General features: G+C 43.2%; 1 protein-coding gene across 1 annotated transcript in view; it reads right to left on the bottom strand.

Moving 5' to 3' along the window:
• Window positions 1-17,378, bottom strand: part of PLEKHG4B (pleckstrin homology and RhoGEF domain containing G4B) — a 119,711-nt gene extending 102,333 nt beyond the window's left edge. The window contains exons 1-2 of the mRNA XM_065399601.1: window positions 17,322-17,378; window positions 15,198-15,251 (exon numbers count right to left, since the gene is read on the bottom strand). Coding sequence (XP_065255673.1) covers window positions 15,198-15,251; window positions 17,322-17,378 — 111 coding nt within the window. The remainder of the gene's footprint in view (window positions 1-15,197; window positions 15,252-17,321) is intronic.
• Between the last annotated feature and the right edge of the window lie 7,570 nt (window positions 17,379-24,948).

The following is a 24,948-nucleotide window of genomic DNA, read 5'->3' as shown; positions in this document are numbered from 1 at the left end:
AATTACTGGACCTGCTGAAAGGCAGGCTCTGCTGTTATCCCTTCTACTGTCATCGCTATATTTACTAACACCGAAAAATCATGAGGGAAATAATGGGGTGAATAAGGAGAAATGAGATTCAAGGGATAAGGATTTTTTTTTTTTTTTTTAATTTCTTTCCTCTGTTAGGGTGGCGAAAGGAAGGCAACCATAAAGCTACACTTTTTTTTAGAAGAGGTATATAAAATTTAAATTTTGCAAATGACTCCCTTTTTGTAAAGCAGGGGAGGAAATAAACATCTGAATTCAATAACTGTAGTTAGTGGTTTTCTTATAACATTATATTATGCTTCAGTTAATTTTATTGACAAACCTGTTAGGAGCTCAAGTCCCATTTACTCAGGACAGAGACTATGCACTTTTTTGTGTTTGAACATCCTCTTGAACATTGTAGGAGCAATAGTAACAACAAATTAATCTCTGGTGAAACTCTACTGAAGCCCACTGATATACACCAGGGATGAATTTGACCATTTACATTAAACATGTTCATAACAAAATGCACACAAATAAACTAAAAAGCAGGCTACTATTTATATAAAACACAGATTCTGCAGCATGTCAATTAACTTACTAAGTGACTGATGTACATGCTGAAGAAACTGTACATGTTGAAACTTTCCATTTAATTATAAAAAGTGAAAAGAGCTTTACGCTGGAGCACTGCCAGTTTCACTTCATTCTCTAGTTTACAAGAGAGATGGAGGAGTAATCAAAACTGAGGTTATATTGCCTTTTTCTTTCTTCCTCCTCCCACTCTCAAAAATGCATTGTTTCTGTGACAGAATCTTCATGGTACCTAAGCATTCCAGAAACATGGAGCTCCCAGCTGGCTTACATTCCACTGATTTATCTCTGATTAGCTAAGTCCCTCCTGCTATACTCTCCATCCCAGCCTGATCTAGCAGTACACACAAATGTTAAATTAACCTACTTTGAAGAATTGGCTAAAGTTTGAGAAAACTCAAAGCTTCTTAAAATAAGGTTACAAGTGTTTTCTTGCTAGGAAAGGAACAGTGGAAGAGTTGCTGTTCAAGCAGCTACCTGCTGAGCTGGCTATTCATAAATCAACACATTCTGGTAATTTCATTCAATGGACAGGCACCAGGCAGGGAATCAGGAGATTCTGGATTCTGTTCCTGTCTCTACCCTGGCCTACGGTGTAAACTTAGGGATTTCACTTCCATATCTGTATTTGTAAAGCACTTTGAGATCTACTGGTGATGGGCTATATAAGAGCTAGGTATTGTCTCTCAATGGCAATCAAAGAGTAAAATTCCACATGTAGATATTTGCAGGTTCAAAGCAGGGTTTAAATTCAGTTGGAGCCACCCAGAGCAGAGCTCCAGTAAATATTTTTAAACCCGCCAGATCCTCGGCGCATCCTGTGAGTAGAAGCCCAGAGCCCGGCACACCCCAGGGGGCTGAAGCCCCGGGGCTCCAGGAAATACTCGGGGAGAATTTAAGCCCTGGCTCAAAGCATAATGGTCTAATCTTGTGAGCCTGTACACGTTTATCCCCTACATTTAGATATAATATAGCAAAAGATGGACAGACGACTTTGTCATTCTCTCCCCACTGCACTAAGATCAAGTGAGAGAAGTTCATTTTGATGTCTCTTCTTCCAACACCTATATCCCATTCTGACATCAGCGTTGCTCCTCCGCTATACATACATGCATGCACACTTCTGGAGCACAGGTGGTCTAACAGCAGGCGGGGCAGCCCCTTCTCTCAGGAATCTCAGCCCAACACCAGTGCCTGGTTACCAGGGAGCAACACTGCCCCAAGAATTGACTCTGATATCAGAGACAAAAAGCAGAGAACAAACCCTGCTGCTGCTCACACAGCTCCCTCTCCCAGACCACTGGTTCTACAGAGAACACTGCATAACAAAAAACTAATACCACACCATGTCTTCCCAAAAATGAACATTTGCTCACACACTAAGTATAAGAACTTGGAAGATTATGTGTAACAGTACCACCTTGTGACATCTGCCACAATAATATGACTACTTTGGTTTGTTGAGTGTGCATCTCATTATTGTTTACTATTATTTGTTCTTCATAAATTAACTTTCCCCTTCCTTTCCTTTTCCCCCTCCTCTTCCTAGCTTTTCACTGTCACCTTCTTCTCTGTGCTTCTGCCTTTTGGTGAAAGGAAGGTGACTGGAGTAAAGATCAGGGCTTCCAAAAAGACTTTCAACTATTATCTCCAAATTAGTTTTAAAACATTCCAATTATAATCTGGATCACTTTGAGATTGAATTTTCAATCTGTTTGTCATTTTTAAAAATAATTCTTATTGATGCCCAGAGACACCAATCAAGATCTGGCTAGGTATTATACAAACACATAGGAAGACATACGCCACGCCCTGAAAAGGTCACAACCTAAGGCTCCAATCCTACAGCACTTAGCATGTGGGCAGTTGCTGCACCTGGGCAGAACCCCATTGACTTCATTTGGGCCACATGTAGGCACAGGAATCTATTTGCACACTACCAATTGCAGGATTGGGACCTAAATAGACAAGACAGACAGATAAGAATACACAAAATTTACAAAGCATTCAAGGTGCTGTTAGGCACATGTCCTGTTAGTTAACCTCTCCCACCCCCCACCCCTTTGCAAATAAAACATCTCCTCACCCTTGTCCAGGTGCCCCAGCCAGCATGTTCCACTGCCCCTGCCCCTAAGCATTCTCTTCATCCCAAAGACAGTGGAGAGGGGCAAGGGCGAGGTGGGGCCATTCACACACTGATGAAATCAGAAATTTCCTGAAGCAAACTGCAGACCTCCGTTCTCCAGTCTCCTTTAGCTTAGGTGGGCTAACTAAATCCTTTCCAACAATCTACATAATAAAACAACATGAGATATAGCACCAATTCTCATGCCTGTAACATGTTATTCACACATGAAAGGTTTTTTGTTTTAATCTTTGAAAGAAGCCAGCATTGGTATTGCCAAATGCATTCCCATTAGCTGTCGTGAGAAAAAAAGACCATCCTGTGTGAAAGCTGTGCTGCCCTCCCTATTTGCCAGCTTCACTTTTAAACCCAGCCAAAACAAACTGTTTTCAAAGACAAAATAGACTATTCAATCCTTTGCCAGAGTCTGCCTTGTATCCAGTCTGTAAGGAACCCACCTGGTTTATCAAGTCTCCAAAATAGGTTTTATCATCTGTTCAGTACCTTTCAAGTATAATTTTCCCAGTAAGCTACCAATTATTCACTCAATTTTTTAAACCAACTTCTCCATCTCATTGCATTAAATTAGCTGATGCAAGCGATTAAAGAAAATAGAAACTTGTTAAACACAAATCTTGAGCACTGAAAACATAGTCACTTAAAACAGATTATCATTTTAAAATATACCTTCAGAACATTCATTATAGCTATTGCTTGAGGACTATGAAAATCTTAAAACAATATGGGACAAATTTTGCTGTCCTTACTCAGCCTATAATCTGATGAAAGTCCTGTTAACATTATGGAGTGTGGAATGATTAAGAACTGCAGGTTTGACCCTTTGTGTTTGTATTCATATGAAGAATAAATAATAAGTCAGCTTTTTCATGCTTCTTATTCATGTGCCCCGGTAACGATAGAACATATCACAAATTTAGTTACAACTGTGTGGTTAAAAATTACAAATTCTTGAGTGAGCAGGAGTGGAAATCAATGGCATCTGTTTTATTCAATAAAGGGTGAAGGTGGGGGGAAATACTGACAAATACAGCATTATTGAAATTATACATGAAATATTGCATTTTTCTTAAAAACCTAGTGACTTATAGTTGACCTTTAAAGTCTGAGTCAGACTTGATGAACAGTGCTCAGAAATAATGGATACTAAACTGATTCATCAGCTTAAAGTATGAAACCATGCAGGGACATCTCTGTATGTGTATCACCATACCTGCCTTCCTGAATATTATACACTTTCAGGCTGTACCGTAAAAAACACACTACAGTATGATCAATGTAGTTCTTACTATACAGTATATATATGTTCAGAAATCTAGTTCTCTCTATCTTATTAGACATCCTATCTTGTCCCAGCAATGTTGCCTTCTCAACTCAAATATTCAAGATTTTTATTTTAAGAATTTGGTAGATGTCTCTGAGGTTTAATTCAACTAATCTTATACCCACTATGTTCTAAGTATTTCTTAGTCTTAAATTCTTACATTCTTTTGAATTTTCAAAACTAAAGCTATTAAAAACATTCTTAATAATACATTGATCAACATTTCAAATAAGTATTTGCTGCTGTGAAGTTACTTTATGTGTCAAAAATATAACCTGTAACTATGGGGTGGCACTAGAGAAAATTGCAAATCCTTCTGCAGAAAGAAGGGCAAGTTGCTGGTCATAACCATATACGAAAATACCAAGAAAAGTATTGAAGGAATTCATGTAGGAACCTGGCTTTCCACAAGAAAACAACAAAGTCTCCTCGATTTATTCTTACTGTTGTTTTTAACTAGAATTACACTGTCCAGTCCAGACATGTTAGCAGTTTTGTAAGTGTCCCATGTACAAATATGTCTTTAGTCTTCACTGATTTATAAAACCAGCAGGTGAAAGGGTTATTTTGATCCAGTTACAGGTTAGCTGTTAACAGGGAAAATGTATGGTAGGGCAGGGCAAAATGGTTCAAAGAGTTAATAACTTGCCTGAACCTTTGCTCAACCCTCAGTCCTTTCTCTCTGATTTGGATCAGTTTAGATAAGGAGCCTCCTCCCACCTACATGACCTTCTAATGGGCTCTGGCTCCCTGTCTAACTAGGTTTTTATAATGTCATCACTGTAGAATCTGGGTGCCTTCCACAAGAAATAAACACAAATCTATGATTCCTTAAAATCTGTAACAGCCCCAAACAATCCCTTCCCTTGTGATGGCATTCCAACAGGTCCCAGCTCCTTCCCCCCATAATAGTGTAACCCATATTAGAGAGTGGCTGAGAGCCACACAGGGTATTTTACAGTCATGCCACCGCTTACCACTAATGCCCCCACTCCATTACTGCACAGGCTTCCTCAGCAGAGGAATCTGGGCTGAAGGCAGAGATGGGGGCAAAACTGGGGATGGGGAGGAACTGGTCTAGGGGTGGAAAGGGAAAGACAGCAGAGTGGGCTGGGGCCGGAGCAGGTGGCGCTGTGGAGTTGTGGCTGGGATTGGAGTTGGTATGGGGTCAGAGGAGGGGGCAGAGTGGAGCTGTGGCTGGGGTCAGAGCTGGTCTGAGGTCAGAGCAGGGGGCAGAGTGGAGCTGTGGCTGGGGGCAGAGCAGGGGGCAGTGGAGCTGCGGCTGGGGTTGGAGCTGGTCTGGGAGCGGAGAGGGAGTGAGGGCAGAGCTGGGCCTGGAGGCGGAGCAGGTCTGGGAGCGGAGTGGTGCTGGAAGTGTGGTGCTCCCTCCTCATCCCCTGTAGGGGCTGTCCTGGCCCCGCAGTGCACCCCACATTTTCAGAAGCTGGGAGAGTGCTTCCCAGGGCAGGTAGATATACACGAAAACAAAAACAACGTGGCCATGGCAGCAGGGGCTAGCTGCCCAATTATAATCCCACCCAACCTCTGGGTGTGCGCTCAGGTGGCTTGTTTGAGCTGCTGCCTGGGCCGCCATGGCCACACTGCTAATTTTATCCCACTAGCTTTCGCAGAGCTGGCACATAGCTGTCTCCCCACGCTGGGAGGCACGCTCCCGGCTGCTGGGTAACATATCCACATGTTATACTGTCATCAGAGCTAATAGCTCTAGCAGGCTTTGGTAACCGAACACTTTAGAAACAGCTAACAGCCTTTTCAAAATTGGTTATTGTCTAATGGGAAGAAAGGTTGATTGTCAAAATATTGATTGTATTGAATACATTTAAAAGAGTGCACCGCTAGGACTGCAGCAAGTTCGGCAGAGTTCATTTACACCTTTCCTGCAACTATCCTACAGCATGCAGTGCACTGCCACAGCGCTAATGCAAGGCAGGATTCTGACCTTTAGGCACAGTCCATAGGACAGGGGGATATGGCTCTGCTCCCCAGTGTGGGTGGGGGCAGCACCAAGCACCAAAATGCCTCGTGGGTGGGGGCATAGGCTGCAAACCTGCTACTGCACCTCTTTGTAGAGTGGAACTTATTTACCTCTGGGCAGCCAACTAGCTCTTTTCTCCAATGTCTGTGGAGGTAAGATAGCCCTGCCACCACCTCTTATACTCCCTCTTTGGGGCAAGATAGACCAGCTCTGTGCTCCTCTGAGCCCAGGGACTGGAATTCTGCCTGCCCCTTACCCAGGCAAAGGGGAGAGGAGGCTCCGTGCACCATCTCAACCACTATCCACCCACGTTGGGGCCAATCAGAATCTGGCCCACCATGCGGCAATGTATTGCAATACGGATTCAGTTGATTGGCTGCAGCTAGCAGCATGGATAGAGAATTCTCACTGTTGCCTCCTGTAGGTAGCACTGTTGAAAGGAGAGTTTAGAACAGTAAATATGACTCATGCTCATATCCCAGAGTGATGGGCTTGATTAAGATCAGTTACATTAGGTCCCAAACTGCAGTGGTAAACAATTATTCATTTTTACTTGAAGCTATGTAAGATTCCTTAGAACAAAAAGGGCCTCAAGAGAAGTATTTAAAAAAAAAACAAAAAAAAACAGGCACAGGGGGGGGGGAAAAACGGATCAGCCACAGCTTCTTAGCTGCTTTCCACCTAAACTGGCATCTGTTTATTAAACAATATCTGATGAACTTTTACAAGAACTAAAATGCTGATTAATTACTTTATAATTTCCAGAAAGATGCCTAATGGCATTAAGAAGCTCTTTGACCTCAAGAAGAGAAAGTGAAATAGTTGCTTTATTAACCACAAGACAGATTATATAAAACACATGATAAATATAAACAGAAGCACTTGGTACATCAGAAAAACCCTCTCTGGAGAGAATGTTCACATCCTCCTTGGGAATCCCCACACCGAGTTTCAGAAAAAAGATTAAAAGAAATACTATTTCTGTAAGTATGTTGAAAATCCACCCAGAGAATAGTGATATATCTTACAATATCCATCTCCAAATGGAATTTCAGAAAGGATAGTATATAAAAAAGTCCCAGTTCTCTAAGTCTATGAGATGAAGAAATAGCAATTGGTAGTTCAAATGACAAAAAGGGCAAACTTAGCTGTCAGAGAATGAGTGAGAGCCCCAGAATATTAAGCTTTCCTTATATCATAAAAACAATAAAATCAGAACTGGAAAGATCTTAGTTAGCTCGAGGTCAGTTCTTGCTCAACAATGTATGTTTCGCTATCAGCTTTGAAAAGTCAGCAGCTGGAGAAAAAGGATACACAGGCAAATGCGTCACAAAAGGGTCGTATCTGAACATTTTGAGTCTCAGGAGAGCAAGTCATGAACTTTTTCTTTTGTGCTTGGGGCTGTTAAGTTTAGCCTTTTCTTCAGAGCTGGTTACCTTGTATTTTTGCATATTATTTCTCCTTTCCTAATAACCTTTTAGGGTATGTCTACACCTCAGCTGGGAGTGAGCCTCCCAGCCTGGGTAGACAGACTCACACTAGTAGGACTTGAGCTAGTGAGCTAAAAATACAGGTGTGGCCATTGTAGCTTGGGCTTGGAGCTCTGGCTCTCAAACCTAGGGAGTCAGGTGGGTTTGAAAGTCAGAGCTGCAGCCCAAGCTATAACCTCCACACTGCTATTTTTAGCACACTAGCTCAGTCTGTCTACCCGGCTGGGAGGCTCACCACCAGGGACAGGGCAGACATACCCACCGTTCTCCATTTGTTTCTTTGTTACATTAGTTCTGTTAACTGATCATTTCACTTATTGGGCCACACACTGCATCAGCCTGAGTTATCCCATGAAGAGGGCTGGAAACTTCACCAATTCCCACTCTCAGATTTTTCCTTCCTATCAGGGCCGACTCCAGGCACCAGTGCAGCAAGCAGGTGCTTGGGGCGGCCAACGGGAAGGGACGGCACGTCCGGCTCTTCGGCGGCGGGTCCCTCGGTCCCTCTCAGAGGGAAGGATCTGCTGCTGAATTGCCGCCGATGGCAGCTTTTTTTTCCGCAGCTTGGGGCGGCAAAAATGCTGGAGCCAGCCCTGCTTCCTATCCATCTGTTTCACTGAGGCTTGGGGAGAGTTTACTTTCTCCCATTCCTTCCTGAAACTAGGAGCCCCGATACCAGTGGATGGGTAAAGATCTCATGACAGATAAAGATAGCAGGAGCTTATGTGCAGAGAACTCAGTGCCTCCACACAGCATCTGGAATTCCTTGCTTCCTCAGTATGCCACACAGTACAGCAGCCAGGCTGCAGGCAAACTTCTCAGTGGTGGCTACATCCATCTGCTGGTACAACTTTCCAATGTTCAATCTGCTCAGACTTGAGATGAGCAGACCACAGACAGCAGTTCCTTCCCAGGCTACAGCCAAAAGCTGAAGAGCCCAGGCCCACCAGAGAGACTTCTGCAGTGTCCAGGATTTGGAGAGAAGGCTATAACCGACTGTTGCTCTCCACTCCTTCCCATTGCCTACCAATTGTTCCCACCTGCACTGCATAGCAAAGGATCTCTGTAATTTTGTCAAACTTTCTCAATAGAACTTGAGAACTCTAATAGAAGATGCAATAAAACTGCATCCACAAGCACCAAAGGAGGTCAGGAAAGACTTTTAAAAACACTAAACCAAATCCCCACGTGCTATTAGGATTCTATCTGAAAGTCCCTCAAACTGCATGACGAATAAGGTTCATTGCATATGGAGGATGCAAGACAAAAATATATCCATCTCACCCAGCAATGTGGTTTGAACTGTGCAAGAGCTGATATGCCAGCTTTTCATAAACCCCTTCTTACAAACCTTCAAAAACTAGAGACAAACTGTAAACTTTACTAGGGACAAACAGCAGCATTGACCAAAGCTACCGTCCCAAATTAGATTTTTCCAACAGTAGAGGAAATCCTGACTTTAGAATGAGACTGGGATATCTTCATTACTGCAAAAACATAAAATCAGCCAAACTAAACTTAAACTAAAACATATTTAAAACAATAATTGGAGGATTGTAGTAATTTTTCCTAATGTAAAAAGCTGGGAGACTGAACAATACAATCTTCTTTCACATAGTTTGCTGGCCAACCTGAAGAAATTACTTCCCTCTACATTAGAATTTGCTCAAATCCTATGGAGCTGCCCTTTCCAAGTGTGTCCAAAAACCTTGCATCAGAAGTATATTTGACTAACTCACCCTCGCAAGAACAGGGGTCACCTTTTCCTCTATCCCTGTGTGTGAGAGAAAGAGCAAGAAATAGATCTTTAGGTAGAGCATTAGCAGAAGAGACACTGCATTTGCAATTCGAATCTCCTAGCAGTTGGACTTGGTGAGGACTGGCAGAAAGGACTATGTACATTTCTGCATAACCCTCAAACTATTAGGAGTTTTAGTATTACTTTTAATAAAAGCCCCAATTTCAGACTTACCGAGGGACTTGTTTAATCTTTGTAATCTCAATTCTAATGGATTATACACCAAAAAGGGAGATTTTTTTCTCTCTCTGCAAAGGGAAGTACAGCCCTTGCCTCCAGTGTCCAAGGGGCAATTTTGCTGAATTGTCCTTAACTTACTAATAAATCCTCTGAATCAATGTATGTGCAATTCTCTCAGGGAGTCAAACAAAAATATTTTTTTAATTAAATAAGATTGACTGTTTCAGCCACATCCTGAAACAGTGTTTTTTTAAAGGGAGGCAGACACACAGTTGATAGGAATCTCATATCTCTTGAATTACAGTTGCCTATTTTAAGAGCTTAAAGTACATTGGGTGGGTCCAATTTACAGACCCAGGAAAAATGTTTTCCCACATTCAAGGTAGGTCACTGGTGGACCACCCAGGCAAAGTGCAATGCCTTGATTTTCAGAGGGCTATCCTGTCCGGCCAGCCAGAGCGCTCCTTCAGTTCCGCTGGGGCTGGGCCAGGCAACTTGATCCTTAGTGCACTGCTTCCTGCATCAGGGCTCTATGATCTTACAGCTCTGGGATGTACTGCCATAAGGAAACGGGATGGTCTGTGGCTGTTGGGGGGAGGGGCCAGTCAGGATTCTTGGAAACAGCTCACCCTGACCCCTGCCTCTCCCTCCTCCTTTAGTTTACATGCCCAATGTGTCCCTCACTGCTGGGTCCTATTTCCTCCAGGAAACAGCAGAGCAGAGGTGGCTCACAGCTGCTGCTCCGGCTGGGGTAAAAAAAAAAAAAAAAAAAAGAGTACTAAAGCTGCAACGGTAGGCAACAGAGCGTGGAGGGAGGGTGAGGAAGGGCTAAGGAAGTAGGAGGGCTAGGAATGAAGCAGGGCCAGGAAGGGAAGCTCAGTGGGAGAGAATAAAGGTGAGAGCCAAGTTTTGCCAGCTCTGTATCTCATCTTAGAACCTACAGAATGAAGAGTGTGTAGAACACCCCCCGGACCTATGAAGCCCTAGAATGCACAGGATTTTATGATAGCAGCTGGGTGAGCAGAGTCTGCTAGACCTGTTGAACCCTCACCAGACAAACACAAAGCTGTATGAATATTAGGGTGATAAATATTAGGGTTACTAGCTTCAGGAATCTGGATAAGGTGGCAGGAACTGAAGGAAGCATATGAATGAGGATAGGGTTTGGCAGGGAGGAGACTTCAAAAGGTTCAGATGAGCAGTCAGTTCTTTGGGGTTTGTCCAAATAGAACATCTGAAGTTTGCCCATAACTAAAACTCTTATTTATGCCACTAATTAAATGGAGGAGGCTGACTTCAACATAGAAAACAAATGGGCAAAGCAGATGCAGTCCCAACTATACAGATTGTTGTGGCTGTGTTGTCTCTTCAATAAAAGAAAAGGTTGAATGACCATAAAGTGCCAAGAAAAAAATATTTTGGCCAGTTTTTGCTTTTAAAGGAAACACCTGGACATGTTGGACATTACTTCAGTCTGTGTAATGAACAATACAAGCTTAAATAAGTCTGCAAGAATTACATTTAAATATTATTTTACCACTATTATCTCATTCAGACTTAAAATGCTTAGTTAATGACTCTCAGCAAGTGCTTGATTCTTACAGAGAACTTCAATATTAAAATAATTTGAATGGACTCCCAATAGCTTGATTGTCAAGATATTTTACAAAAATTTATTAACTCTGAATACTCTTCACGACATTCAGAAAAGTTGTGCTCATCAGAGAGTTACTGTAGTAAGAGCACCTACAGCAAGAGACTGCATGGTTCTTAAATTCAGAGGATGAGAGAGATTGATGTGACTCTTACTCTTTTTTGAGGGGGGTAGAATTAAGTGAGGAAAATCAAGAGTGATTTTAATGTTGTTCCAGCATTTTTCATTGCTCTCATCACTTGGTGTCTGTTACTGTGTTCTGGCTGCAGACTGAATCCTATGACCTGACAAAACAGAGGTGGTTTTTAAGCCGTCCAAGAGCTTCCCTCCTCACCTATCTATTCTTAGTATTATTTGTATTACATGATTCACTTACATCAATTTTTCATTTTACTTATTTTTTATAGATTTATGTAACAAAAAAAACCAGACATAATTTAAAAAATACAACAACAAAATACAAACCTGAAAATATGCACATCAATCAGGCCTCCAACAATACCCCTCTTAACCCACAATGAGCAGCATTATCAGGCCCAAAAACCTAGGTAAAAAGACAGGTCTTGAAGCATGCCTTGAAGGTCAACTAATACTGTTTATTTTGGACCAAGGAACAAGTGATCTTCAAAGCTGAGGGCCTCTCATAGAAAATGACCTGCTGGATTTAATTTTTTCTGTAAAATAATCACCTGGCAGATTTAAAATCATATTCAATGAAGAAAACTGGATCATCTTTCAAAGGTGCAATCCACAATATGCAAGTAACTGGGGCCAAATTTTCAAACTGGTTTCAACCATATCCAACATTTTGAGCGCAAAACATTGGATGTCCTAGTTTCTGTGTGGCACGCAAATCTAATTTGAGACTGCTGAGGCGGGGCAAATTTTGCAATGTGGATATGTCTCCACCAGGAGACAGACTGATGCTATCATCATTTCATGCTACATAGGCCAACAGACCGCCATCAGACAGTAATAGTTATTGTTACTTCATCTTTATCCATGTGAAAACATCAAAATGGTCCATTCTGGCCCAAATGACCGAAACCTGTTGAGACTGCCAAGAAGGTGCAAACATACCATCATCTCCCACTCCTGCCAATTCTATGGAAGACATATTTTTCTGTATTTTGGGCTCCTTGTTTTGGAAGAGGGAGGAATGTGGCAGAACTGGGAGTGAGCGTGGCCTGTGGAGAGCCATTTCCTGCAACATCACCACACCGTAAATCACAGGGATTGCCCAGCGTATGAGAAGACCGACAGTGTCAACATTGTCCTTTGCACAGGCCATCAATGTGCTATCATGTGGGGTTTTGGCCCAGGTATGGTCAGAGAATCAATAGGAGCACCCCATGTTGCCATGGGAGAGACCTAGATAACAACACAGGCATCTGTATTCATGTCCTGGGCCTCTGCACTGGCTACTAGATCTTCAAGATTTCCCTGCTTGGGACCTCTGTCAGTTTAGAGAACACACAAAGCCACTCTCCTCTTTCCTCTTGTGCTCTTTCAACAGAATTAGGTGCATAGGAATCTTGACAAGAGGAAGATTCCAAATGTTGGGCCCTGTAGTGGGCATGAAGGAAAAAGAATAGTGGTATATGGAAATACACACAAAACGTGAATTGTTATTCACAATTTCTACACTTTTTGCCTGCTCTGTTACTGAAAATACTAAATACCACTTTGAGTGCAACATACATGAATAATTTTATTTCCAGCTATCTAATGCCAAATGTTAGAAAAGCTTAGGGGTCTTTAAAAACAATTTTATTTCTTGCACCTTAAGGCCAGCTGTGCTAAATGACAACTTCTTTGCAAAGCCAGTCCTTCTAATCAATGGTTTTAACATTTAATGTTGTTCTGTCTGGAGGCAAAATAAAGGTTTAAAAAGTCAGATGGTCTCTGGCCATGGCAATTATCTCCTATTGGAGAGACAAGGTGGATAAGAGAATATCTTTTATTGGGTCAACTTCTCTTGCCAACAGAAGTTGCTCCAATAAAAGATATTGCCTCACCAACCTTGCCTCATTAAAATACATTAATTTTAAAAATATATTTATAGTCTACCAAGAACTTTTCTATGCAATCAAAGTGAGAATCCTGAAAATACAGGGGATACTATTTATCTCAACTGTTTAAAGTTGAAGTCACTGAAACTTGAACAAGATAACATCTTGAACAAGATAACATCAGCACTTCTACAACTGTTTCCAACTGAGTCTCAAAGCGCAGCACAAATATTAACTGATTAATATCACAATACCCAGAGTAAGTTTTGTTAACCCCATTTTACAGATAGAAACTGAGGCCCAGAGAAGATAGTGACTTGGGTCACTAGGTCCTATCTAATTTAAATATTACCCTACAGCATGCAAGTGTGTGAAAGACATTCATTAGGTGGTCTGTGGACTGTATTTACTAGCTGTGGTGTAAAATCTAAATGGCCAGATTGTGGCCAGCCCTGTCTAGGCAGGCAGTGGGGGCATGAGGGATGGTGCAAGGAGCTCTCCTCTCTTCCTGCTGGAGCTGCTTGCAATCATAGTCTTTCCCTTCCCTGAACAAAAGGGCTGCTTGAGCCTGGGGCCAAAGTACAGCTAGCCTCCACAAAGAGACAGGGAGGGGTGAGGGCAGAATTTGATGCCATGTCTATATTAGCACTTATGTTGGCAAAACATTTGTTACTCAGGGGTCTGAAAAAAAAAAAAAACCAACCAACCCCAGAGTGACACACATTTTGCCAGCATAAGTGCTTGTGTGTAGCGTGCTGTGTAGCGTGCTATGTCAGCGGGAGAGGCTCTCCCACCGCCATAGCTACCGCCTTTCATTGAACTGGTTTTATGTCGACAGGAGAGCTCTCTCGCATCAGCATAAGATGGCTATACGAATGCTCTTACAGCGACACAGCTATATTGGTACAGCTGTGCCACTGTAAGAGCGTAAGTGTAGATATGGCCTGAGTATACACTAGTGGGTCTCAACCCGCGGACCGCATGCAGCCCGATTAGCACACAGCTGCGGCCCAGCTCAGCTGTGTGCTAAAGGCCAGCCCACGTGCCAGGGTCCACCAGGTTCCAGGCTGCCTGGCGCGGAGGGTTCCGGGCTGCCCGGTGGGGGCAGGGCTGCCAGCCTGCCCCGCATGCTGGGAGTCTGGGGCTCCTGGCCGGCCCTGCGGGGTCAGGAGCCCAGGGCAGCCATGCGGCAGGGGTTCGTAGTGGGGTCCAGGGCAGCTGGTCAGCCCCATAGGGTCCGAGGTCAGGCTCTGGGCTGCCGGTGCCCTGCCACCCAGGTAACACACTGTGGGCTGCATATGAGTCCCACAATGTGTAATAAGTCGAGAACCACGGGTCTACACCCTTTACACTGGCCAGGTGATCCAGTACAGTGCAGGGGAACCAACACTGAAGCCTTTCAAAGAGCCACACACTGCTCTCATTTACACTGCAATAAAACTGTAGTAATTCCATTTAAGTCAAAACAGTTACTTCATATTTACACTGTTGTAAAAGAAACCAGAAGGTTTTGCCAAAGAAGTAGAACACAGGCTGCTCAGACAATACATTCCCAGGTGCTCCTTGATACACTGGGCCTTCCTCAGAGGTCCCAAGTCCCCAAGAACAGCCACACCGGAACTTTGTCGGCAAAACTTTTGTCGGTCGGGGTGTTAAAAAACACCCACCCTGAACGACAAACGTTTTACCGACAAAAGTGCTAGTGTGATTAGCGCTTTGTCGGCAGGAGCGCTCTCCTACAAAGTTGCTGCCGCTCGTTGGGGGTGGAAGTTTTTTGTCAGTGGGACAGCTCTGTCCTGCTGACGAACAGCAGCTGCCCTCTGCACCTTTTAGCAGCACAGGTGTGTCGCTAAAAGGTGGGTAGTGTAGACAGAGCCTTACAGTCCAAATTTATCCCAAAGAGTTCATCATGATGCTATAATTTTTGCTGGCAATAAAATAATTTGCGAGCCTTTAAAACAGACAAAGCAGTTTAATCTTGAGATCATACTCGCCAAAGGAAAGGTCCCCGAGACAAAAGAAATACAAAGTTTGATTTCTGCTTTGTTCTTTAAAAAAAAAATAAAGACAACATTAAAATACATTTTGGCACATTCAAAAAAATGGCTAAAGATAAAGCCTACATTTTAAAGATTTAAAAAATATATATTTTTTAAAAATATACATTTTGAACGTTTGCTTGATCATTTTACCATATTATATGCACAAGTAAATTAAATATCTGAAAATATCTATTCAAGGTACAGTATTAGTAGCAGTATCAGTTTCAAGAAACCAAAATATAATTTTTAAAAGATAAAATTAGATTTAGATCTACTGTCCTTTGTTTGACCTACCTAATCGTACTGTTAAGGGAGAACAAAGATTACTTTTACTTGGTGCAGAAGCAACAAAAATAGAACTCCATTTCATATCAAAATCTTAATCATACTTGCAAACATCCACTCACTACACAAGGGTATCTAAAGGACTGTAGATCATTGGGCATTAGGAACAAAGTAGTGCCCACCTGTTGATTCAAGCCCAAAGTCAAATGAGCTGTTAATGATTTTTGTCTTTGTCTGGCATCCTTTAGCTCAAAAAGAAATAAAGTATTCAGTAGATACTTCAAGCAAAATTAATATTATCTGTTGTGTCACATACAGAAAGTGCTAAACCAAATTTTTAACCAGGCGCACAAAGACTAAAACCATTGGACTATAAAGTGCTAGTCTGAATGCATTTCTTACTTTGGGTGACAACAATAGATTGACATGTCAAGCTGACTAAATGTTATCTCTCCCATTGTGTACCTGACTGAGGTCAATGCTGCTGAACTTTGCTGTGACCCATTGGAAACATTCCACATATGCTTTAAAATCCTAATGTACTGAACATTTGCCTAGTGTATAAAAAAGTTTACGATTCAGAAACCAGTGGATTTTTCCATATAGCGTTATATAGCAAGAAGAATACACATTGGGTCAGATGGTGAGAGAAGTTACTAACTTAGTGGGTTCCTTCCAACAAATGTTGACTGTGAATGTTAATTTGGTTTCAGCTTTACAGCCTAAGCAGTAATACAGCATCACAGTAAGTTATAAACAATGAACATTTATTGTGGTAATTGTGCTTTGATATAATCATAATCAGCTAACATTAGGCAAATTATGTATTAATAGAACTTATTACAAAGCATCCTCATGGAGACAGATATTGCAATGCATATATCTGTACTACAATATGCTCACAAGACCCAAACCTACTGATATATATTTTAAACTTCCCTTTTAGAACATACAAAATGCTTGTATCCTAAGAACATTATCATTGTTTCTAAATGAATATTACTTCAGATATTATCTTGATTAACACATCTGATTTATAAGCTTTAAAGTCATGCAGTTTCCCCTCTCTGTAATTGCAAATGTTTTAATGCACTTTTATTCTGAATTAACTACATCAAACTATCAAGTGTGATTTGAAGTATTGCTGAGTAGTAGACGACTTGCCAAATGGAACACTCTCAATTTAACTTTCTCAATAAAAGCTGAATCAAAGACAAGTCAGCACTCTTAACAATTCACATAAAAACACAAAGCAGCTTCTGTCACTTTTATCTGACACTGAAAAGATTGTTTTGTTTTACTAAGCCATGCCCATTCTTTAAGCCAACAGACATTCCTACATATAAGCCACTGCCTATATTCTTAAGACAGTAAATTCCATTTCTCCCACAGTGAGAAGCAGTTTGTTGAGTTCATTTTACACAATTCTGAGCTGAAGAACAATTTATCACCACTGCCTGAGTTAGCAGATGAGAAAGAGTTAAAACCGTCTTATTTTCACATATATTGCTTTCTCCCATGTAGCTAACCTAAAGGCACTGAGTTACTCTTTATCCAAATGTATATTTATTTGTCATATATATTCAAAAAGATTTAGACAGGTTTGTCTACATTTACCTGCTTGCAATGGGAGTGGAAAACTGAACTTGTAAAATATAAAACTACTGGATTACTTTTCCAAAATAATTAGAAAACTGTTACTGATGTCAATAAACATAACATTTTATTGTAACGTACTTTTTATGACCATACACATTATTACTATTCTGACTGCTTCTGTGTTCAACGTACCTTTATGCTCAGATAATTATCACCTCTTGTCTTCGGAGCTGTAGCTCGGTGATTCATGTTGACACTTCCTCTGTTCTGAATTCAATGTAAAAAATGATTCCATAAAATCCACTTTGTCAAGACAATGCAAACTGTACAGAAGTCCATGTCATTCTAATAATTTCACTTGACATTTTTTCTAGCTTTCCTTCTCCTCTTTTGCATGTGATTTTACACACAGTAAATGTTCTCAGGAAACATTCTTCCCTGCCACTTGTCAGACCGTGAGAACAGAGAGTGTCCACTTCCAAACAGTACAAGTTGCTCTCCTACTGCTTCATTATGCATGCTGATGTAACTTCCTCCATCAGTGCAAAACCGAGTGCCTCCCTCCAAAAACATGAAACAATAGCTGCTCTCACTTAAGTGCCCTGCAGGAATCCAAAGGATCATCATGCTTCCCTTTTCATATTAAAAACAAAACTCCGCTTCAAGCTGAAATTGCAAACTTTCTCCCATCAGAAAAGGAAGCTTCTCCAACGCCTAACCCAAAACACTGGTAAACCTGCAAAAATACCTAGCAACTAATTTGTAAGTTATCTGATTCAAAAACCTAAGAACTAGACTTTCTGTAATAAGAGCCTAGTATTAGAGGCGATTCTATTATCTTGAATCTGAGGACCTCGGGCAGCTAATAGAAATAAAGGTATGAGTATTTTTCATTTCACATTCTCTTCAGATTACAGTGGCTTTAGGCAACTGTTGCTGATGATGAAAAACACAGATGCACACCTAAATTAGGTAGGGCTGTTCACTTATCAGAGCAAATAAACTTTAGAAAGGGCTCTTTGAGGATTAAATACTTGCTGCGGTGCTCAAAGGATTTACTAGTGGGATGTATCAGAAAATCATGTAAAGCATGCAGTGTAATTTTAAAAGCACGTACTGACTTTTAGGAATAGCTACAAACATCTCTAGAGTCAGTGTTTCATTCTCTATAATCAGCAGTGACTTTATACAAGTAAATGTAGATGCTAGTGCCTTCTGTTACCATTTTATAGCCTCTTGTGAACTTTTTTAGGGTCTAGATATGCAGCTTGCCACTTTTAAAACAAGCACCACTCATCCAAACAACTAAAAGCAATATGACATGACTTTGTATATAAAATAAGAATTACCTCATATTTATACCACACATGATAGCTACCTCAGGAATACCTTTGGGCCAGATAATGCTCAGCTGTTCTGTGTGGGTTGGGGAAGCAAAGCGTTCCCTGTTGAGTTCCAGCACAATAAATATCTGGGAATGATTTCAATCCAGTGTAGAGACTGCTCCCTGGTGCCCGGGACACCCCAAAAGAGGATAAGGAAGAGGTGGGACCATGGTCCCATCCCCAATGCAAAGGCCAGGCATACAGGGGAAAGCAGGCTGCACTCATTGAAGGGCTTAGTAGCACGTGTGCTCCTCCAGCAGGAAGCAGATTTCCTCCTGGATCTCCACTTGGGGCACGCCATTCTGCACCTGCCCCAACATAAGAAAGTGCCTAACAGGCACAATACAGCCCTATATGATTAAACACAGTTTCTATCAACTTGCCTTGATAATGCACCTGCGCAAACACCAGGGAAAGCAGTTGGATTGCTTTGTATAAATCATTTCTGGGCAGGGTTGCTTCTGGAATACATTATCATCAGAGATCAGATGTCAGGTAAATACATGTTAAAGACACACAACTGACAAGTATTTGAACAAGCATTACTCTGCTAATACTTTGGTCTCCTATGCTACAATAATTGCATGCACGTTTAAATTACTGTACTGTAACTGAGATAAATGAGAGGCAGGGAGTGCACAGCTAAACTCACTGCTAAATGGGGCATTGTTAAAACATAGCAACAGTCATTTGGTGAATTTGTGAGACTCCAGGTAGCATCCATAGATGCTACGCACGTAACTGAAGGAAGAACCAACCTTAAATTCTTAAAAAGTCAATTTTATAATTCTTTTTATACACCCAGCACTTTGCAAACACATACAGTAAGATGACAAGCTCTGTGCCCAAGGAGGGGGCGGCTGGGAAGGATCGCGGGGCAGGGGCCTGATGGTGATGTCCGGAGGACCAGGGATGAGGGGAGGGCAAGGCAGAGAGCACCCTCTCTCAGGACCCACTAAAGGAAAGCCCTAGAGGCTATAAGATTGCCCTTATCTCTTTGAGTATATGGCAGAGGACATGAGGGGTGGAGAGCCCCATGCAGTGGCTGAGCACCAGGGGGTCCAACCAGTTCCTCTGGTCATAGTCCAGAAGGTCTCTGATCCTGGCAGTACCCGCCAGGATCAACCTCCGGCACACCAAGGGGGACTCTGCCACCTGCACAGTGAGATAGGGGCTTGTGTAGCAGGGACTCCGTGAGGAGGTCCTACCCCTCGGCAGCCGCCATGGAGACTAGCTTCCAGGTCCTGAGGAGGTCCTGGTAGAAGACCAGCAGCTCGGAGAGGTCTTGTGAAAGACCCATTGGATGGAGGTAGAAGGGCTGCCAGTTGTATCGGAGCCCTCAGAGGCGGAGGAGGAAGGCATGCGCCAGCGCGCTCCATGCCTGACTACCTGCACCTTAAAGGAGTCTCTGCAGGGCCTGGAGGCGGAAGACGTGGCCCTAACTGCAGCCCTAGTATAGACAGGGTATGCAGACAGAAGGAGTTTTTCTGTTGATATAGCCTTAGTTAAAATCAGTACAATTTTTGTTGATAGACAAGGCCTTAGGCTGAAAACGTTTTGGGTCAAGGACTGCCTATTTATTATATGTGCGCACAGCTCCTCACACATTGGATCCTGATTGGGGCCTCTAAGCTCTACCACAATATCAATAATAATAATTTATGGGATTAAGCCCCTTTTTTTGCCCAATTTTTATGAAAAGTTGAGGTTCAGTTCAGACACACCGATAAACTGTAACTGGAAATTTTAGCAGCTCTGTCCCATTCCTTTAAGTAGATTACCAAACTGACAGAATTTTTCTTTTTAAAAGTAGTTACAACACAGTATCAATAATTAACTTTCTACACAAAATGTATCTGGAAACTTCCATTTTGTTCTTCAGCTCCCTCTCAGTGATCTCCCAGCACAGTAACCTTGTCCTTCTAGACCAGCAGTTCTCAAACTGTGGGTCAGGACTCCAAAGTGGGTCACAACCCCGTTTTAATAGGGTCACCACCAGTGTTCCCTCTAATTTTGTATGTCCACGTGTGGAATGAATTTTGTTATGTGCATCAATATGGAGGCAATGTGTGACACACCGCCTTCATATTGGTGCACATAACAAAATTCATGTGGTGGTGGTGGGGGGGGGCGGCCGAGAGGTTTGGAGTGTGGGAGGGGGCTCAGGGCTGGGGCAGAGGGTTGGGGTACAGGGGGGTGTGGGCTCTGGGGTGGGGCCAGGGATGAGGGATTGGGGATGCAGGCTCCCTCGGAGCTGCGGCAGAGAGAGAGGACTCCTGCTCCCCCAGCCCTCTCTCACCGCAGCAGCTCAGGGCCGGGGGAAGAGACGCCTCTCCCTGGTGGCAGCTCCAACGGGGCTGAGCTGGGCCAGGGGAGGGGCTCCTCTTCCCTGACAAATCTGGGGTAGGTCCGCGCTGGGGCCAGCGGGGGGGGGGGGGGGGAGTGCACCTCTCCTCCACTGCGGCAGCCCTGTGCTGGAGGAGAGGCATCCCTCCCCGCCGCAGCCCTGAGCCCCTGCGCGGGGCTTAATAGGCAGCTGTGCGGCCGCGCAGCTTAGAGGGAACTTAGGTCACCAGAGCTGGCTTTAGACTTGCTGGGGCCCAGGGCCGAAACCTGAGCCCAACTCTGAGCCCAGGCAGCGGGGCTCAGGCTTCGGCTTGAGCCCAGGGCAGCGGGATTCAGGTTACAGGCCCCCCTGCCCGGAGCTGAAGCCCTTGGGCTTTGGCTTTGGCCCCAGCCGCTCAGGGCAGTGGGGCTCAGGTGGACTCAGGCTTCGGTCCCCCCCTTCAGGGGTCATATAGTAATTTTTGTTGTCAGAAGGGGGTCACGGTGCAATGAAGTTTGAGAACCCCTGGTCTAGACACACTGGTTCATTTGCACAAGATTGATGCAAGGTACTCACACCCTGAAACGCTAAGTGCCATTCCTAATGCTCCCAGGACCCAGTCCCAGCCAGCCCAAGGAGCAAAACCACTGAGCTCAGGACTTGCACTTTAATCCTCTTGAAGGCAGCATGATGTGCTGCTCTCAGGCCTTAGATTACCCCATAGCACCGAAGTTAAGTCAACCTAACCCCTGGTCAATGGAAGAATTATTCTGTTAACTAGCTACTGCCACTCAGAGAGGTGGGTACCTACATCTATGGAAAAATCCCTTCTGTCAATGTAGGAAGCGTCTACGCTACCGTGTTACAGTAGCACAGCTGCAGCAGTGCCGCTGTGCCAGTCTAGCGCTAGTCATTCAGACATAGCTTGAGACTGCCTGGACCTACTTTTTAGCACTCAGTATCTCCACTATTTAAAAAAAAATGAGTTTTAGTTGCAAAATGTCACTATAAAAATAGAGGTGCCTTTTCATGACAGACACATCAACAAAGAAATCAGAACAAACATTACTTTTTTAATTAAAAGAAAATGCTCATTGGGGAGATACCTTGCATGCCGCCTTTTTAGCTAGGAGCACACTTAGCTTAACTAAGTTATAAACCCCTGAAAATATGATGTTGTGGTTATATTTAAAAAGCACTAGAAGAGGCTATTATAGGAGGAGAAGTAGCAATCCCTACATTATGGTGGATTTATACTTTTCATTAAATACTTCTCATTATAAAAAATGTCCAACTTTTTTTTGTTTTTGAATAGCTCTAATGTCTCCCTGATTTGCAATAGGATTTTGAAATTTAGTAGGAGGATAGTTCTGGGTTTAGAGAGGGTTGTTTGCTACCCCCATGAAAATCCATTAATCTTTGACTGATTTATAAATTGTTGAGAATTACCATTTGCAGTCGGCATTGTGCTTCATAGCACTCACTAGAGGCTTGCTGATAGAATCATTCAACACTCCCACCTGCAGTGAGCATGCTCTTCTGTGCCTCGCTTCAACATTCCACACAAAATGGAACCTCTGGATGGTACACAGACAACAATGGATCACCATCCTTTTCTCTGTCAAAATACCCTTTGGCCTAGGGAAAATGCATTGTGCTGGAAAGCAGGAAACCAAAAGACTCTATTAGTATGTTCTTCACAACCCTTATTAGGGAGCAATCATCGTTCTATATGGGGCATTCAAAATATACCATAATGTTGGGTTAATTCACTAAAAATAAACTCCTTGCCATTCACCTTTGACCACATGATTTAAAATCTGTCTTTTTATTGTGTTTATTGAGCACCTAGCACAGTGGGGTACTGGTCCATGACCGGGACTCCTAGGCAGTAAGGAGTGTGATAAATGATAAATAATAATAAATTACCAAAAATATCTAAGTAAACTAGGTCTACAACTCCTGAGTGTAGACAGAGCATGGATCTAGAAAAGGAGTTCACTTAAAAATATATATGTTCAGCTGCTGATGTAAGCAGAGTCAGGATGAGCTCTACCCTGACATCTGGTGGGGAATTATGGCGAGTGTGGAAAAGAATTTTAGGGGCTGATCTTGTTTGCATAGGCACACCCACCCCCGCCTAGCATGAGTCCACGGCAGCCCAAAATGGTCACTTTGGCAGCTGTGGGATCCCCAGTTTCTCTGTTATTGGGGCAGGAGGAATAAAGTGTTGTTACCCTGATTATGTGAATCAAGGACAATGAAACTGTTTTATGATAGAGGGTCTCACCATCACCTAAGTAGCACTCGCTAGACAAGGGACATGGGTTCCAAAACCCAGTAAATTGAGAGAGGTTGGGGGAGGGGTATGTGTATCTGATGGTATGGGCCCGTTTTGAGAGCCTGGAACACCAATTGCACTACCCCCTCTCTCCACTGTTGACTAGCAGAGCTAATTTTACTTCCATTAGGAGTCTAGCTAGAGGTTACTGAGCTGAATTCACTTTGGGCCAATGGTGCACCAGCACTGGGGCTCCCCTACTCCAAGCTGAAATCACTAAAAGAGCTAAAATTGCTGAGCTGAGATCACTGAGTGCTGTGTTAACTAGTGGGGGAGCCTGAAGCTATCTTGCTAAGCAGCTGGTAGAGTGCAGCAGTTTGTGGGACGGTTGGTGCAGCCCACGGAACAGTGAGCAGAGCAGAGCTGAGCAATTTGCAGGGGCAGCTGGAGCGGTTCGTGGGAAGGCTGGTGGAGTGGAGCGGCTGGCAGAGCTGAGCAGTTTGCGGGACGGTTGGAGCAGCCCACAGAACAGCGAGCGGAGCAGAGCAGAGCAGTTTGTGGGGGCGGCTGGAGCGGAGCGGCGCGGCTGGTAGAGCGGAGCCATTCGTGGTGAAGGCTGCAGCAGAACTCCACGGAGAGGCGGGTCAGTCGGCCTCGGACCACGTAAGGTGCCCCTTAACACCCCATGTGCGCCCTCCCCCCCATTTCCACCCAGACAGAGGGGGTAAAACTCAGCAGATAAACTTTTGAACTCTGGGGCGGCACTGACCAGGGACAGAGACTTTTGGGTTGTTGGACTTTGGGGTGATTGGACTTAAGACCCTGAGGGGAAAAGGACACTGCCAAACTTACTTGGAGGTGGGTCTTTTGCTCATGGTTTGTGTTATGAATCCTGTTTGTGGTGTTTCCCCAACATAATGCTGCATTGTTTCCCTCCTTTATTAAAAGGCTTTTGCTACACTCAGACTCCGTGCTTGCGAGAGGGGAAGTATTGCCTCCTAGAGGCGCCCGGGGGGTGGTATGTAATTGTCCCAGGTTACTGGGTGGGGGCTCGAGCCGGTTTTGCATTGTGTTATTGAAATGGAACCCCTAGATACTGAACCCGGCCCTTGTTGCTGCCAACTCAGAGGGGCAGACGGGTTACGCTTAGATAATAATTTTTTCATTAAAATAATAGAAATAAGGCCCTACTTAACTTGCGATATTGCAGAAACCGCAGATTCCACAATATTAAGCTTCCGCCACAATTTTGACAGCAGGAGGCCCCGCCTCCAGCCCTGGGCTGCTGACAGCGGAAAATCATGGGAAAATAATAATGGATTTTATTACCACAAATAATAAGGTCCATTATTACTTTTTTGCAATTTTCCATAGCTCGTCTGTAACTCAGCTGCAATTTTTGGACAATTATCCTGCAATTCAAGTAGGGCCTTAAATACAAAATAACAAAAAGCTGGGTAAAAACCAATACAATTAGGGAACCAAACTACAAGGGTTGAGGTAAAAGTATTTAAGGTAAAGGGCTAATAAAGGTTACCAAACAAGGTCAATGAAGCATGAAGCTTCAGTGAGTTCTGCAGATATCAAGATAAGTTTGGAAAGGCGTGGGTAGGAATCAAAGAAACAGACAGGAAGACAAATAGTGCAAGCATCATGAATCAACTGTCATTTCCTATCCTTCTGTTTCTTGTGCTCAGCTGCGCAGCCCTCACTCATGCTGGTAAACTAACAGAAATAGTGCCACTGAGGTGCTATTGCTTTAATTTTCTCACTAAAATCCTGCAGAAAACATTATACTAATTCCTCATTAAACACACGTACACTTTC

This window comes from Emys orbicularis, chromosome 2 (genome assembly GCF_028017835.1).
Source record: "Emys orbicularis isolate rEmyOrb1 chromosome 2, rEmyOrb1.hap1, whole genome shotgun sequence".
NCBI classification, from domain to species: Eukaryota; Metazoa; Chordata; order Testudines; family Emydidae; genus Emys; species Emys orbicularis.
The sequence above is the reverse complement of the archived record's forward strand: the minus strand, read 5'-3'. Positions and strand labels throughout refer to the sequence as shown.